Source organism: Canis aureus, chromosome 1 (genome assembly GCF_053574225.1).
Source record: "Canis aureus isolate CA01 chromosome 1, VMU_Caureus_v.1.0, whole genome shotgun sequence".
NCBI classification, from domain to species: Eukaryota; Metazoa; Chordata; class Mammalia; order Carnivora; family Canidae; genus Canis; species Canis aureus.
Window position 1 is genome coordinate 84,030,705 of NC_135611.1, and position 15,945 is coordinate 84,046,649.

The 15,945-nt window shown below is 36.3% G+C and overlaps 1 protein-coding gene across 4 annotated transcripts in view; it reads left to right on the forward strand.

Annotated features, from left to right (window-relative positions):
• The window catches only part of TRPM6 (transient receptor potential cation channel subfamily M member 6), a 154,779-nt gene that overhangs the window by 67,520 nt on the left and 71,314 nt on the right, over positions 1–15,945 (forward strand). For all 4 annotated transcript variants that reach the window (XM_077906685.1, XM_077906673.1, XM_077906666.1 and 1 more), the window contains exons 8-14: positions 3,246–3,414; positions 4,260–4,383; positions 7,129–7,201; positions 7,326–7,426; positions 10,131–10,265; positions 11,315–11,368; positions 13,865–14,005. In XM_077906685.1, coding sequence (XP_077762811.1) covers positions 3,246–3,414; positions 4,260–4,383; positions 7,129–7,201; positions 7,326–7,426; positions 10,131–10,265; positions 11,315–11,368; positions 13,865–14,005 — 797 coding nt within the window. The remainder of the gene's footprint in view (positions 1–3,245; positions 3,415–4,259; positions 4,384–7,128; positions 7,202–7,325; positions 7,427–10,130; positions 10,266–11,314; positions 11,369–13,864; positions 14,006–15,945) is intronic.

The window sequence follows — 15,945 nt, forward strand, 5'->3', positions numbered from 1 at the left end:
CTTTTTTATTATAACCCTGCTGATTCTCCATTTGTGGATGTGTGGATACAACCTGAAGCTTGCATATAGCACCAAGTAACACTTCTACTTTCAAAGATCTTGAAACTGAGGATTTATTCGGAGAGTTTCACTTTGTGTGTAAAAGAATGTAGAGTCCATTTCAGTGGATTGGTAACATTATTCTAACAAGAACCAGTATGAAGGAGCAAAAGCAGTAAGGTACCTACACACACACACACACACACACACACACACACACAGGGAAGGAAGAAAGGAAGGAAAAAGAAGGAGGAGAAGGACAAGGAAGAGAAGAAGAAAGGAAATAGAGGAAAGGAAAGGAGGACAAAAGAGAAAAGCCCCCAATGACCTCAAACTCTTACATATAAAAGCTGATCTTTGTGCCCACAATGCTCACTAGAGAGGTTTTCTACTATATTTGTACTGCTCAAAAAGGATTTATTTGGATGGAATGAAAATAGTTAAATATTTTGTTGATTTCTTTTTTTTTTTTCTTCAGCAAGACTTCTTGGAGTCCCTGTAAAACCCTTGATATTGGCCAAGAGTACTTAGAAAAAAACCCAAAAAATCAAAACCCCCTAAACCCCTGATATCATAAAGTTGCAATAGGAATTCCGGGGTTTCAGCTGTTTGAAATGTGGCCAATGTCAGTTCCTAAGCCCCTAAGAATAGAAAGCACAGGATCAGATGCATGGTATCTCTTCATAATCCAACTGACAGTGGAGAAGAGTGCTTTCCTAGGATGTCTTATTATATGAGCTTTTAATTTGGAGGCATGATATCATATTCTTGCCTAACCCTGGAGGCCAAGAATAAAACCAGTTGTGTAGTGAGATTTCTCAGCAAGAATTTGACAGTTTTTTTCCTTTTTAACAAATTTAATTAGCATCAGTAAGATTCTTTCTGTAGAAGACAATCAAATATTTTTATTTTTGTGGGAATTAGTTATTGCTTCAAGAAAGATGTATCCAATAGAAATTGAATTCCCTTTTTACCTTATTGATTCTTTTGTGATGGTAAGAGTGCTATATACTCTCATATTCAGATAAAGCAAAGATAACATATAGGAGAAGGAAGGGTTTTCCATAATCTCCCAATAAAACTAACCATTGTCAACATTTTCATATATATGCTCTCAGAAATTTTCTTTCCTTTTTCAAAAAAGATTTTAATTAATTTATTCATGAAACAGAGGGAGAGAGAGAGAGAGACATAGGCAGAGAGAGACATAGGCAGAGGGAGAAACAGGCAGGGGAGCCTGATGGAGGACTTGATCCCTAGACCCTGGGATCATGCCTTGAGCCGAAGGCAGATGCTCAACCGCTGAGCTGCACAGGCATCCCTATTAGGAATTTTCTACACACACACAGAGCAATATTTTTTAAAAATGTTGAACACTAGATTTATATAATATCCATGCTTCATTTGTAATCTTCTCTCTGCCAGTAAATATGGGTACATTTCCACATCAGTAAGCCTAGTTTAACACATCTTTCAGGGCTGCATAGTATTTCATTATATAGAGCATAAGAGACTTTCTTACAAAAGTTTTTTCCATCTATGTCATTGTCTCTACTTCTCTTTCTGCTCCTGGCTCTGTCCCTCCGTGCCAGGGGTTTTACACACACATAGTCACCTGGACACCCTAGCCTGTATGTCCAAGCTCTCATCTTCCCCTCCCCTACATCCCAGGGTCATTGTCAAGTATGTCCTGGGGGAGGACATATCTAGGGCATAGGCCCGACAGCTCCTGGAAGCAGGAATTTGGGGGTCTAGGGCAAGTAGGGGAGAGGGCACAGGCTTCTCTCAACCATTGGTCCTGTAGACCCTGCACTGTGAGGGGGTGGCATGGCCAGAGGAGGGTCTGTTAAAGGGCCTGGGATAAAGTCCTCTGATGTCCAGTGTGAGCGTGGTATTGCCTGCCAATTTTACTTCTTTAGAAAAGTAAAATAAAATGTCGATTTAAATATATCAGTACATGTACAGCATAAAAGTTAAGTAAGTTTATAGAATAAACAAGTTCCTCAATTTTTCCCCAAATCTTTCCTTCCCTTCTCCATTATTAATAGTTTGATGTGTACCCTTCCAGAGTTTCTAGTTCTATATATATATATATAGATAGATAGATAGTGTAGAATGGATATATATACACATAAATATATAAAAATGTATATATATAAAATGTATATATGGATAAGTGTATATATAAAATGTGTATATGTACATATATTTATACACATGCATGGATATGGATATATCTAAATGTATACACGGGTATGTACATATAATAAACATTTATGCACACATATACACATATATCATGCAAGCACATATAAATACCTATACATAATGCAAACATTATATAAAATACATACTCATGTATGTGGTTTTAAAAATATAAAAAGGTGGGCAGCCCAGGTGGCTCAGTGGTTTAGTGCCACCTTCAGCCCAGGGCATGATCCTGGAGACCCGGGATTGAGTCCCACATCGGGCTTCCTGCAAGGAGCCTGCTTCTCTCTCTGCCTGTGTCTCTGCTCTCTCTCTCTCTTGTGTCTCTCATGAATAAATAAATAAAATCTTTAAATAAATGTATAAAAAGGATTATACTATACATATCATTCTGTAACTTTTTCATTCAATATCTTCAAAAAGAAAGACTCCATGGTCTTTCCTTTTTTTTTTTTGGTCTTCCTTCTTTAATAAAATGTGTACTCATGATAAGAAATTTAAACAGTGAAAAGTGGAATACATTGAAATGTAAAAGTCTGAAAGTTACCCATTCCATCTTGTTCTTAGACATATCATCATTAGAAGTTGATTAGATTGGCAAAAGTTTGATCATTTCTGGAGATGAGTGATAGTTATATTGGGATCCATATTTTTGGTTTTCAAAATATGCTTGAAGTTTTCCACAATGAAAAGTAGAAATTTCTTGAAGGCTAATTTTTTAAAAAAATTTTAAATTAATGAAAATCTTTGGCTACTTTGTTAAATGGGGAAAGCTTGAAGATGCTCTTACCATATTTATGCAACTTTAATTGAAAGTCCAAGCTCCTGGCTTGGTCTTGAACTAAGGAAGCCTGAGTGAGTCAAGGAAGGAAGAGGGGTGAGCATAAGTATTAGGTGTATGGGGTAATTGAAAGACTTGTGTCCAGGAAAGTAACATGGATGACTGGCAATATAGGGTTTCTTTGTAACAGTTTGGTATTGTCTGTCATCCAAAACAGGCTCAAGACAAGGGGTGCCTGTGGTGGGGCTGGTGGTGGAAGGAGGTCCCAATGTCATCCTCGCTGTGTGGGAGATTGTGAGAGACAAAGACCCGGTGGTGGTGTGTGAAGGCACAGGCAGGGCTGCCGACCTCCTGGCCTTTACCCACAAACACATAGCAGATGAAGGGTGAGTGTCTGACTCCTCAGTTTTTAAACCATGGTAACTATTCCTCCATTTTAGTTCTTTAAGCTCTCCATTTATGTGGGCCACGTATCTTGGAGGCCAGAGATTGAGACTAGAATTAATTTTTCAGTGATTTTTATATGTATTAGTTAATGCCAGAATGCCCTTCACTGATGTAAGTTGCTGTTTCCATAGCTGAAGAATGGCCTGTCTCTCTCAGGAGCTCTAGAACCCTGTGTGAGCTGGGGTGGGGTGGGGTGGGGGGAAGGGGTAAAAGCACTTTCAAGGTGGGAGTGAGGGAGAAGACCAGAGCTGGACCTAGATCACCTTCGGATTCATTTCCCATTAGTAAAAAGAGCAGGAATTGGGGAAATCAGCATCCTGGCATTAATATACATTGTGTTTATTTAAGGTTTTCTTTAGCCTTTTCAAATAAAAAAAGGTGGTTTCTCTCTGGCCATGCATCTATCTAATGTGATTCTTCCAATTTTAAAAGCGTGGTCTTTCTCCTGTGTTAAGTAAATCTAATGCCTGTGAACTAAAATATTGACCCCACCCATTTACTTAATAAACATGTTTTAGAAATCTGTCAGCTCCAGAACCTTGCCCCAGAGTGCATTCTTTCCAGGATCCTGGTAGATCCATCCATGCTTGCTTTCAAATTCAGCCTCCTGCTACCTTGCTTCCCTTTGCTTCCTGCTCACTTGCTCTCAGAGCAGAACTGTAACAAGGAATCCTCTTCAGTAGGGTGGGACACACAGGTGCTCCCCCGCTGAAGTTGCTGGCTCCATCCCTTCTCTGCATTGTGCTGATTCGTGACCATTTATCTCTCTCTCTCTCTCTCTCAGGGCCCTACGTCCTCAGGTGAAGGAGGAGATCATCTGCATGATTCAGAACGCTTTTAACTTTAGTCTTAAACAGTCCAAGCACCTTTTTCAAATTCTAATGGAGTGTATGGTGCACAGGGATTCTGTGAGTATGATGAGTTGATAACTCAACTGACTTTAAAAACTGATAATTTGTATCAATTGTAATATTTATTTCCACAACTTTTAAAAATAAGGAGTTTTTTTTTTTAAGTTTTATTTTACTTTTAAAAGTAATCTCTACACCCAACTTGGGGCTCACACTCATGATATCCCAAAATCAAGAGTCACACACTCTTCCGACGGAGCCAGCTAGGTGCTCCCGAAACAAGGAGCTTTTCATTTTAATTTGATTGTATAGAACTCGATAGAACTTGACTGTTAGTTGGGTAAACTTGGCTTTTTATTTCCTCCTCTCCCCACCTCCTCACAATGCTTCAAATTTCAGAGTGCACTTAGGAAAAAAACTTAATATAGCAATATTACAGAAAGTGACCACATTTAGTGAAGATCACACATAAATATTTTCAGAGGGTAAAAGAGCAGCTCTATGTTTTAAAAGAAGTCTAATCTGCTGGCTTAGATGACTGCGTCATAACATCTCAGTAGATCCTGCAGGTGATCTTTGGGAACGCACTAAACACTGGGGAATACAAGTATATACTCTGGGACAAATGAAGGCCATAAACTATGGTCTGTGAACATAATGTAGATTCAGGAAAAGATTTTAGTGTTTTAGGGTACTTTGACCCAAAGTTTTATCAATGAGTTGGATGAGATGAAGCCAACAATTATAGTAAATATGCAAATATGTCATGATTCACAGTGATCTTTCTAGAATTCAAAGGCTAGACCAAATCATTCAAGATTTTGATAATACTTAAGCACCTGGCCTCAAAAACAAAAACAAAAATAAACAATTGAACAAGCTCAGGCTGGACAAAGCATAGCTAAACATACATGACAAACACTTGGTTTCAGCAGACCTAATAACAAAAAAATAACAACCATGTCTACAATTAACATGTTTTCAGATGTATTTTTTTCACCTTGAAGTAACCCCATGAGTGAGTTCAATATGGCAGTGATCTTTTATTCCAGTTTCAGAGATGCCAAAGCTAGAACCTAGAGAATTTAAGTGATTTGCCCAGAGTCATGTGGTTACAAAATGGTAGAACAGAAATGTGGGGTCAGAGATGAAATCTTGTATGTGGTCTACTGCATTTGATATTTCCCACAAAAACCAATAAGAAATAGGCATCTAGGGGTGCCTGGGTGGCTTAGTCGGTTAAGCTTCTGACTTCGGCTCTAGTCATGATCCTGGGGTCCTGGGGTTGAGCCCTGCAAAGGAGTCTGCTTCTTCCTCTCCTTCTGCCTGCCACTTTGCCTACCTGTGTTCTCTCTCTCTTTCTGTCAAATAAATAAATAAAAAATCTTAAAAAAAAATAAAGAAAGGAATGGGGATCTTAAAGAGATTTGTGTCTTCCTGTTATCAAAGAGAGTAATGAACATGTAATCATCAAGAGGAAACTAGAGTAGGTGCCAAAGGCTTGCACTTCTTAGGAATTAGGTCTTCAGCTCCTGCATAATTAAGAGTTGATTTTATTCATGCACATAGAGGGGTGAGCCAATACTTGAATTGTGGAAGCATAGGTTTTCTACCTTTGTGGGATCTTAGAGATTATTTAGTGGGTTCCTCTCACCTTGTGGATGAGGAATCTGAGATTCAGTGGCCTTAAGATGTTTCCCCCAGACTGACTAGTTAGTGGTCTATCTGGGCTCACCAGACTTGACTCTTTTTGTTGAATAGTTCCCTTGACTATATAAAATATATTTTCATTTTTTAAAAATATTTTATTTACTTATTCATGAGAGACAGAGAGGCAGAGACAGGAGAAGCAGGCTCCATGCAAGGAGCCTGATTTGGACTTAATCCTAGGACCCTGAGATCATGCCCTGAGCTGAAGACAGAAGCTCAACCACTGAGCCACACAGGCATCCCATAATTTCATTTTGAAAGACTGAGATACATTCATTAACTGCAGACAATCTTTTCTTTTTTTCTTTTTCTTTAATTAATTTATTTAAGGAGTGAGGAGAGGCAGAGGGAAAAAGAATCTTAAGGAGATTCCACATTAAGCATGGAGCTCCAAGCAGTGCTCCATCTTAGACCTTGAGATTGTGATCTGAGCCAGAACCAAGAGTTGGGCACTCAACCGACTGAGACACCAGGCACTTTTATAATCAGAAATAAAATTCTTGTCTTAAAAAAATTAGCCTTATGGCAGGGTGCACTGGACACAGACATTGTGAAGATTATTTGTGTTGCCCTTTCTACTCATTAATTGCATTGTAATTGCCTCATGTATTTTGTGACTGAATCCTTAAGAATTCACCTCTCATTAAAAAAAGCAAAAATCTTAGTTTCTAAGATGAGGTAAACAGAAGCATGATATCCTGTGATATCTCTTCAAAAGGAATGATTTTTTTTTCATAAGGAATTGATAATGAGTTTCTTTTTATCCTAGTGAATGAGTATGAAATTCAGTGTATTAAATTTTTTTTTATGGGTTTCCTGTAGGATAGGTAGATTTTTCAGGTTTTTTTTCTCTCTAAATGTTCACAATTCTCCATTAACCTATTTAAGAAGTTTTCTATAAGTAAAAAGAGACTAACTAATAAAGAAGATTAACTGTGTGTGTGTGTGTGTGTGTGTGTGTGGTTTTTTTTTTTTTTTTTGCATTGTTTTGGTCAATTCATTACCTCTAGAACACATTTTGTGGGTACTTTTTGAAAACATTTCTTTGCTAGTTTCCAAAATGTATGGCTTTCTGTTTCTCAACTCTTATAGATTACCATATTTGATGCTGATTCCGAGGAGTCACAAGACCTTGATTTAGCAATCCTAACGGCTCTGCTCAAGGGTGAGTGTCTAAAGAGGGTTACATTTCTTCCACATTTTCTCTTTTCACATTCCATGGAACTTGGTATTTTTTTAATGTTGATATTTTAAATAAGATATATGATTGTTCTCTTCTTTTACCCTAGGCACAAATTTAGCAGCATCAGAACAATTAAATCTGGCAATGGCTTGGGACAGAATGGACATTGCCAAGAAACACATTCTAATTTATGGACAACATTGGAAGGTATAGTTAAAATGAAGTTATTTTGGAAAAATATTTCATGTGTTGGCTTGTAAGGAGGAAGTCAAAAGAAAAAATTGGCAGAGAGAGATTGGTTTGAGAGGAGTATGGAGGTAGCTTCTCTGTAGCTGGGTGCCCAATACGTGAGACATTTCTCTCATCAACTTTGCCTCCCTAAAATCATTTTTTTCCTCAGGCTAATTGAAATTGGTAAATGGAAGGATGTTTTACTTATTTTTTTAAATGGCTGGATTTTTATATTATTTAAAACTTAAATTTTTTTCTTATTTTTGCATTGAAGTGTCATGTAGTCACAATAGAAATAAGTGAAAACAGAGAAAAGGGATCCCTGGGTGGCGCAGCGGTTTGGTGCCTGCCTTTGGCCCAGGGTGCAATCCTGGGGACCCGGGATCGAATCCCATGTCGGGCTCCCAGTGCATGGAACCTGCTTCTCCCTCTGCCTGTGTCTCTGCCTCTCTCTCTCACTGTGTGCCTATCATAAATTAAAAAAAAAAAAATTAAAAAAAAAAGAAAACAGAGAAAAGCAGAAAGAAGAGATATTATCTATAGTGCTAATGGTAACCACTATTAACATTTCATTTTTAAACATTGCAGTTGTGACCATACCACAAGTATATTATTTTTGAGTCAAAATAACACATACATATTATTTAAGAAACATCTAATGGTACTAAAAGGCAACTAAAACAACAATAGTGCTCTGTCCTGCTAATCACAAAAGTGAAGTAATTTTGACATTTTTTTATTGTATTGACATTTATAAATCTCCATATTTTTAAATAACAAGTCATATTGCTATTTTCTGATTCATTCATTTTAGAGACCTCTCCACTTTTCTGTCTATGGTCCTGTCCTCACTGCTACAATCTGGACTGGTTGCCTGCTGTTCCTGGTTCTGGGCTGTCATGCTGGGATCCACCTTCATCATATTGGAGATTCCCTTTGCCTCTCTCCTGTGTTAGAACACCTGTTTTCCGTATCCCATTTCTTCTTCCTTGGTTTACTCCTTTGTTTCAATGAGATGCATCCTTCAATAACTGTCTGAGTAAAGGAATATGGAACATAAATATTCTGAGAACTTAGATGTTTTGATATACTTTAATTAAAGATCAGAGCTAATTTTCCTGAATAATTTTGAATGCTTAGCTTTTAGCATTCAACACTGCTATTGAGAAGTAAAAATATTTGTTTTCTAATCCTTTGACCATTTTTTTTTTCCTCTCTGGAGGTTCAATAAATAATCTTTCCAATGTTTTGAGATTTCATAGTGCTGTGTGCTGTTGTGAGCCTTTATATCCATTATGCTGGGCATATGCTTTCAACTTAGCAATCATGGGTTTCCATGCTGGGGCCATCTTCTTTTCTCTGTTCTCTTTCTGGAATTCATAGCATTTAAATGTTGGACCTATGGACTGCTCCTCTAATCTTTTTTCCTTTTATCTTTCGTATTTTTCCTTTGGTAGATTTCCTCAACTTTAATTTTTCATGCCTTATATGGAGCTATTAGTTTCTGGTAGCATGCTATTAATTTCTATGAGCAAATTTGTTCTTTGTTCTTTACTTTTTATTATTATTTTATTTTATTTTTTTAAGCATCCTGAATATAGTATCTCATAGTATCTATAGGACCTTATTTCACTGATAGTAATGATAGTTCTTTTGAAGTTCTCTTCTTCTGCATTGTCTGATTCTTACTAACTGATGTTTTGTGGTGTGTTTATTCTGGACTTTTTATGTAAGAATGGAGGAGAGAAAGCTCTTTAGAAGTTCTGAGCCCATAGGTAGGGCTTAACTGTAGGTTTAAGCTTCACAGAGGACTGATCTGGCTTCCAGTTGCTGGGAGGACCTGAGATAACAGCATATTCCTGCCTTTTCTCTTAGTCCCTTTACAGAAAAGAATCCTCCAATCCCTTGCCTGGATAAGATAAAAGCCCTCCTGCTAGTGGTAACAGAAGTCAAAAGGGGGAAGATGATTGGGAAGTCCTCTACATTAGGGATTCTGTATGTGTACATTTATTTCATCCTGGAGCCCCCAGAATTCTGTGGCATAGATTTTTGTGGTTGTTGGCTTTTTTGCGATTCAATTTCTGGGGACTTTCACCTTTTGGGTTTCTGGGGATTGCTAAGTCAATTACCATTTGACTTGTCTGCTTTCCAACTTCCAAAACATGACACTCTGGACCTCCTTGTTCTAGTGGATTCATTTCTTAAAAAAAAAATAAAAAAATAAAAAAATCCTTTTATTGTAGTTTTATTGAAGTTTTAGGTCAAAGTAAAATAAGTGAGTGTGTTTAATTTCCTGTTTATATTGAGAAACTGGGTATTGTTTAAATGAAAATGTACCAAGTTAGAATAACAACAACAACAACAACAAAGAAAGAAACCTTGCATTTTTATTAGAATTGCATTAAACCAGTACATTAATTTGGAAAGTAATGAGATCTTTATAATTGTCAGTCTTCTAGTACAAGAACAGATTTATTTAAAGTATCTTTTATTTCATCAGGTTCACTTTTGACTATTTCTTCAGTCAGGTCCTGAACATTTCTTAGTAAGACTGTATTTTATGATTATTGTATCTGCATTGTTTTCAGTTCAAATATATGTAATTCTTTAGTTATTTCTACTTTTTAAAAAATTTCTACTTTCTATATCTCTGATTTCTACCTTTATTTATTTGTTTAAGGCTGGCGCACTGGAACAAGCAATGTTAGATGCTTTAGTGATGGATCGAGTGGATTTTGTGAAGCTCTTAATAGAATATGGAGTGAACCTACATCGCTTTCTTACCATCCCCCGACTGGAAGAGCTCTATAACACAGTGAGTATTGGAACATTCCATCAATCACCTCCCTTATGATTCATTTATTAATTAGCTTAAGATTTAGCATAAGCTAAATATTGAATGCTCAAGCCTCATTGAATATTGACGTACAAAGATAGGTTAGAGAGAGACAGATTTCTCAACCAAAGGACATTCTTACAAAATCCATTTTATCCTCTAGCCATGTCTGCTTTTCTTATTTTAATTAATTACACAAAATAGAAACATAAACAAGTTAAGAAAACAAAACAGTAAAACCATAGTTAAAGCCAATGATGTGAGTAAGAACAAATTGCTTTTATTGAATTGTTGGAAGCATCTCCATCTATGGTGGCTGTTAAAATTCTGTTCCCGCAACTTTCCTATGCAAACCCTTTATTGAAACCAGACCAGCTTACTCATTGTAAAAACACCGATTGCTCAAGCCAACCATGCTTCTTGAAATGTACTTCCTTGTCCTTTGAATCTTACCCTTTCTTCAAAGCCCTCTTCAAGCCCTTTGTGAATATTCCAGTTTACAGTGATCTATTCCTATGGTACAGTTTTTTTGCAACTCTTTGAGCACACATCTTCGTAGCTTATTTTTTCATGTAAGTCCCCTGTCTCTTCAATTAACTGTGAAAACTATGACGAAGGTACTTATATTCTTCATTGACTCCCTTGAAAGCTGTATTGAACATAGTAGTGATCGATAAGTAATTGTTGATGGAATGTAATTGTGTGATGGGGTTTGTAATTGTGTAGTTTATATATGATAAAGGATAGTTATAAATTAAAATTTATTTTTGTCTCTTGAAAAAAATAAAGTTTTTACCACCTACATCTATATCCTTTTTTTTTTTACATCTTTGAAAAATATTTCAATCTAATTATATCTTCTCTTAGGAAATAACTTACTTATAACTAATTGGGGTAAGCTTCATAACTAAAGATGTTAAAGAAAAATTTCAGTATTCTGGGTTATTTACATATTCTGAAATAAAATATTTTCCCCCTAGTGCATGGTAATTAAAAGGAATGAATTTTTCTTTTCTTCTTTATTACAGAAACAAGGACCTACTAATATGCTCTTGCATCACCTTGTCCGAGATGTAAAACAGGTAACCTAATTATGAATGTGTACAAACTTCTTTGTGTATTGCCTTAGCTTTGTGATTGAGGTGTTGCCAGATTTTGCTTCATAAAATGTAGATTTGGAATTTCTAGAGAGTTACCTACCCTCTTTGACTGAACAATTTCATCACCAAACTACTCTTTTTTTTCCTTGTAATTTATTTTATGTTTTAAAAGATTTGATCTACCAAGTAAGTGGCATTAACTAATAATTATTGTCTCTTATAAAATATGAATTGGAGACATACAGAACTTTCAATCAGAATTTTACCTCAATATAATACAACTGTATTTCCAGTGATAATGATACTTGCTGAAAAATGAAGAAATTTCCTTGTTCTGTCATGTTTATCAGAGGACTAATATGTGATTTTCATTGTCTTGTTATTGTTTTGACTATGAGGGATGGTTTGGGGTCCCTATCTTCTTTTGTGAATCTAAGCATTGTTCTAGGGAGCCAGGATGAATCCCACTGCTCTATACCCTCACTCATGTTTTGCTCATGGTGTTTTCACCAAACTTTGAGTTAAATCAGACTTAAAATAAACTCATCATCTATTAGTTATCAAACCTTTAGCAGTCTCTTATGCTTTAATTCTTTCTCTTTTAGTCACCAAGATCTCTTATTCACATCTGCAGAAAACTAAGAGAGACATTTTTGTCCCCATAATTAAAATCCATCCATGGCACACTTTATAGTACTTCATCATTTCTCAGAAGTCTGGTATCTTCATGGAGAGGGTGTGGGCTTTCTGGCTATGTTGACTTGGTGGGAGAGCCAGAGTAAAAGGACTGCAGAGGAAGACATTTAGTTGGCAAATTAAAAGTAAGCAAAAGCATCCGTACTGATGTAAATTTAGTTTGCATGATCAAAATGATTTTAGATTACTTCCTTGAACTTTGATTTCATTACAGTAAACTGAAGAAAAGGGAATAGAATAGGTTAAATATGCTCTTAACTCTTAGCAACTAAGAGCATTAGTTTTGGTGTTCCCTGAAAAAAGTAAATTATGAGTGTATTTACATTTATTCATATATGTATCAGTGTAATAAGCTCAATAGGTGAAGGGGATTAAGAGGTACAAACTCCAACTATACAATAAATAAGTCATGGGAATGGAATGGAATATACAGCATAGGGACTATAGTTCAATAGTATTGTAATAACTTTGCATGGGAAAAGATGGTAACTAGACTTTTCATGGGGATCATTTCATAATGTATAAAAATATTAAATCTTGTGATATGCACCTGAAACTAATAGGATATTGTATGCCAATTATACTTTAATTTAAAAAGGTACTGTGAGTGGGAGTTGAGAAGTGACAGTTACGAAGAGGTAGTAAGGTGGAGTTTTAAGTGGTCAAAGTAATCTTCATTTGGATTAAGACCCTGCCAACCATAACATTTGTTTTGGCACAGCCTCATGTTTTGATATCTTATTTTGTTCGCCATTCCATGTTCCTTACTTCTATTTGTTCTACTTCTATTTTCAATCTTCTCATTTTGTGTATGATGCAATCAACATAGTGCAAAGTGCTCTAGAGAGATTGAAGATCTCACCCAATGTTAATCTTAGATCACATATATTCAGTATATTGAAGGAGAGGAAGAAATATTCCTTAGCTCAAGGTTCTTCCAGCTAGCCTAAGAATTAAATTTTACATGAGACAGATTAACGGGGGAAAAAAACCCCGAAGTTTTATTATGTGTACACATAGGTCCAGTAATGAAATGGAGACCTCAAGAAATGAGCAAGACCGGCAATTTTTATACTTTTCAGATAAAGAGACAATAAATCTGTGAAAAATTGACAGAACAAAGAAAACTTAACTTCAATTAGTAAGGAATTCTAAACAGAATTTTGGCTGGAGAAGTAAATTAATAAAAAGTAATGAGGGTTGCTTATACAGCCTTCTCTACTCTGAATTTTGCATCTCTGGTGATAAGTATGTCTCTTTACTTCCTGGGACAAGGAGGGTCCCTTTCACATGGGAGAGTTATTTCCTGCCTTCAGGGAAACAGAGGAGGGTCTGAGTGTTCTTCTCGTACAGGCTGTCTCTTAAGTAACTTTTATTTTAAATAATATGTCAAAATTGCAAATTTTGGCAATATCCTCCAGTAATTTTACTCCTATTGTAGTAGTTATATAATTTCCAGTTAAAAACAATCTTTTATACTATACTTAAGTGTATTTTATTATAAAGTGTATCTATGCATGAGAGAGAGAGAGAGAAAGAGAATAGAATGAGCAAATATAAGCACACACTTGATGTGTGTGAAATGAAAAACACATTAAGGCTAGGGTTTTCCATATGAGCAAGCAGACTATCAGTAGTTGGTCACATTAATCAATCAGTTTGTAAAGATGACTGAAATGTATGAATCTACCTCTTTGCGGTTGATTGGTTATGTCCTAACAGATGGAATAGGAGAAACAAAAAGGGATGAAAGTTACAATCCATTACATGGTTTTGTTTCAGCATACCCTTCTCACAGGCTACAGGATAACACTGATTGACATTGGATTGGTAATCGAATACCTCATTGGTGGAGCATATCGAAGCAGCTACACTAGAAAAAGTTTCAGAACCCTCTACAACAACCTCTACAGAAAACATAAGGTACCACAATTGATAAGTACCCTTGTAAAATATGGGATAACTAGAAGTTACACTTTTAGAAAAATGGCTTAGAGAGTTAGCATGGGAATAGCTTCTAAAATGGACATCTGTGTTTATCGACATTTATTGAGTCTCTGCCACATGTAAATTACAGTGTTGGCTTAGGATGAACATAAAGATCAGGAGTTTAGAAACTCTCAGAAGAACAGATTTATGAATAACTAGCCATCATACAGAAGAGGATACGATATGTACCATATATAAGATCTATATATATATAAGATTTTATTTATTTATTCATGAGAGACACAGAAAGAGGCAGAGACGTAGGCAGAGGGAGAAGCAAGCTCCCCTTAGGGAGTCTGATTCAGGACTCAATCCCAGGACCCTGGGATCACGACCTGAGCCAAAGGCTCAATCACTGAGCTACCAGGTGCCCTGTGCTATAATGACATAGAAGTAATGTCTTGAGTAAGATTTAAGGGAGAGATGACCAGTTCTTTTCTTTCCTTTTGAAAATGCAGAAGGCAAAAACTTAATGGGCTTATATCTCTTATATCTATAAACTCATGAGTCCATAATCTGTAGATGACAAATTTGGGACAGGTGTGTTGGGGGGTTATATTGGAAAATGCATGCAGTGTGTACTATATGTAAAAATATACATCGTACATATTTTATTTTCTATGAACATTTCGAAAGTTTAGGAATGAATTGCTGCCTGGTTGATTAGCAGAGAAAATGTTCATTTCTTAAAATCACCACTATTGCCCAGTAAACCAAAGAGAGCCTTTCTTCTTAGAGGATAATGGACGTGTTAGAAAAGATAGTTTGGAGCATTTGGGGTTGAGAGATGAGCAGGGACAGTGAAAGGCACAGTACTATGGACATCAGATTATGTTTTTGCAGTGACAAGGAGATCTTTGTTTCCGTTGACATGTTAGAAGGTTGCGAAGGGTAGACTGGAAAGGTGGTTTGGAGTGGGATCACAGGAATATCCAGAATATTGAGCCACTTTTGACTTTTATTTATAAAGAATCAGGTGAAGTGAAGCCCAACTTGTCTTTAAGAAATAAAAGAACAAAACAAAAGGACACTCAAGTGTCATGGAGAAAATGATCTTCACTGAGATTTCAAAGGCAGAGAGACATACTTGAGGTATCAGCTCCTTCAGCTAAATGAAATATACTTTGCTGTGAGGTTACCTGTGACAAGTATGAGGACCAACTATGCTCTTGGTGTAGCCCAGTGGGGAGCTTGCTGGCCAGGTACCTTTAGTGCTTTTTGTCTTTTGAAATGGTGTGAAATTACTTTCCATTTTTGTTTCCTAGTGAAGGAGTAGAATTTATTTAGGAAACTCATAGTACATTAGAACATAGCAGTTACAAATATATGGTTTAGAGTCAGAGAGATTTGGGATGGAGTATTAGTTTTGTTCATTAGTAGCTGTGAAATCTTGAGTAAGAAGCTTAACCTCTCCATGTGTCATTTTCCTTATCTATAAAATGAGAATAATAATATAATATCTCTTTCATAAATTCGTCAAAAGGATTAGATAAAATAACACCTGGAAAACCCATATTCCTGGTACACAGAGATCACAGAGTAACTGTTAATAATAATATTGTGATTACTATTGAAGATGCTATTAATCCTATATCACAATAATAATGATAATAATTTGAGTATTATATTTTAGAAGTCATGATCCTATCACTTCTCTATCTAATATCCATAAAATGCAAACCAAAATAAATGAGTAAATAAAGTAACTTGAGCAAGCACTGACATGGACTCCAGGCACTGCATTTGCTACTGAGCCTTGTGTGGGTGGGCGCAGCCCAGGGGATCCCCCAGGAGGCCACATGCCACTGGGTTCAGAAGGGGGCCAGGCCACGGATATATTTAGGCAGCACAACCCTGAGGCAGTGTGCCAGGCG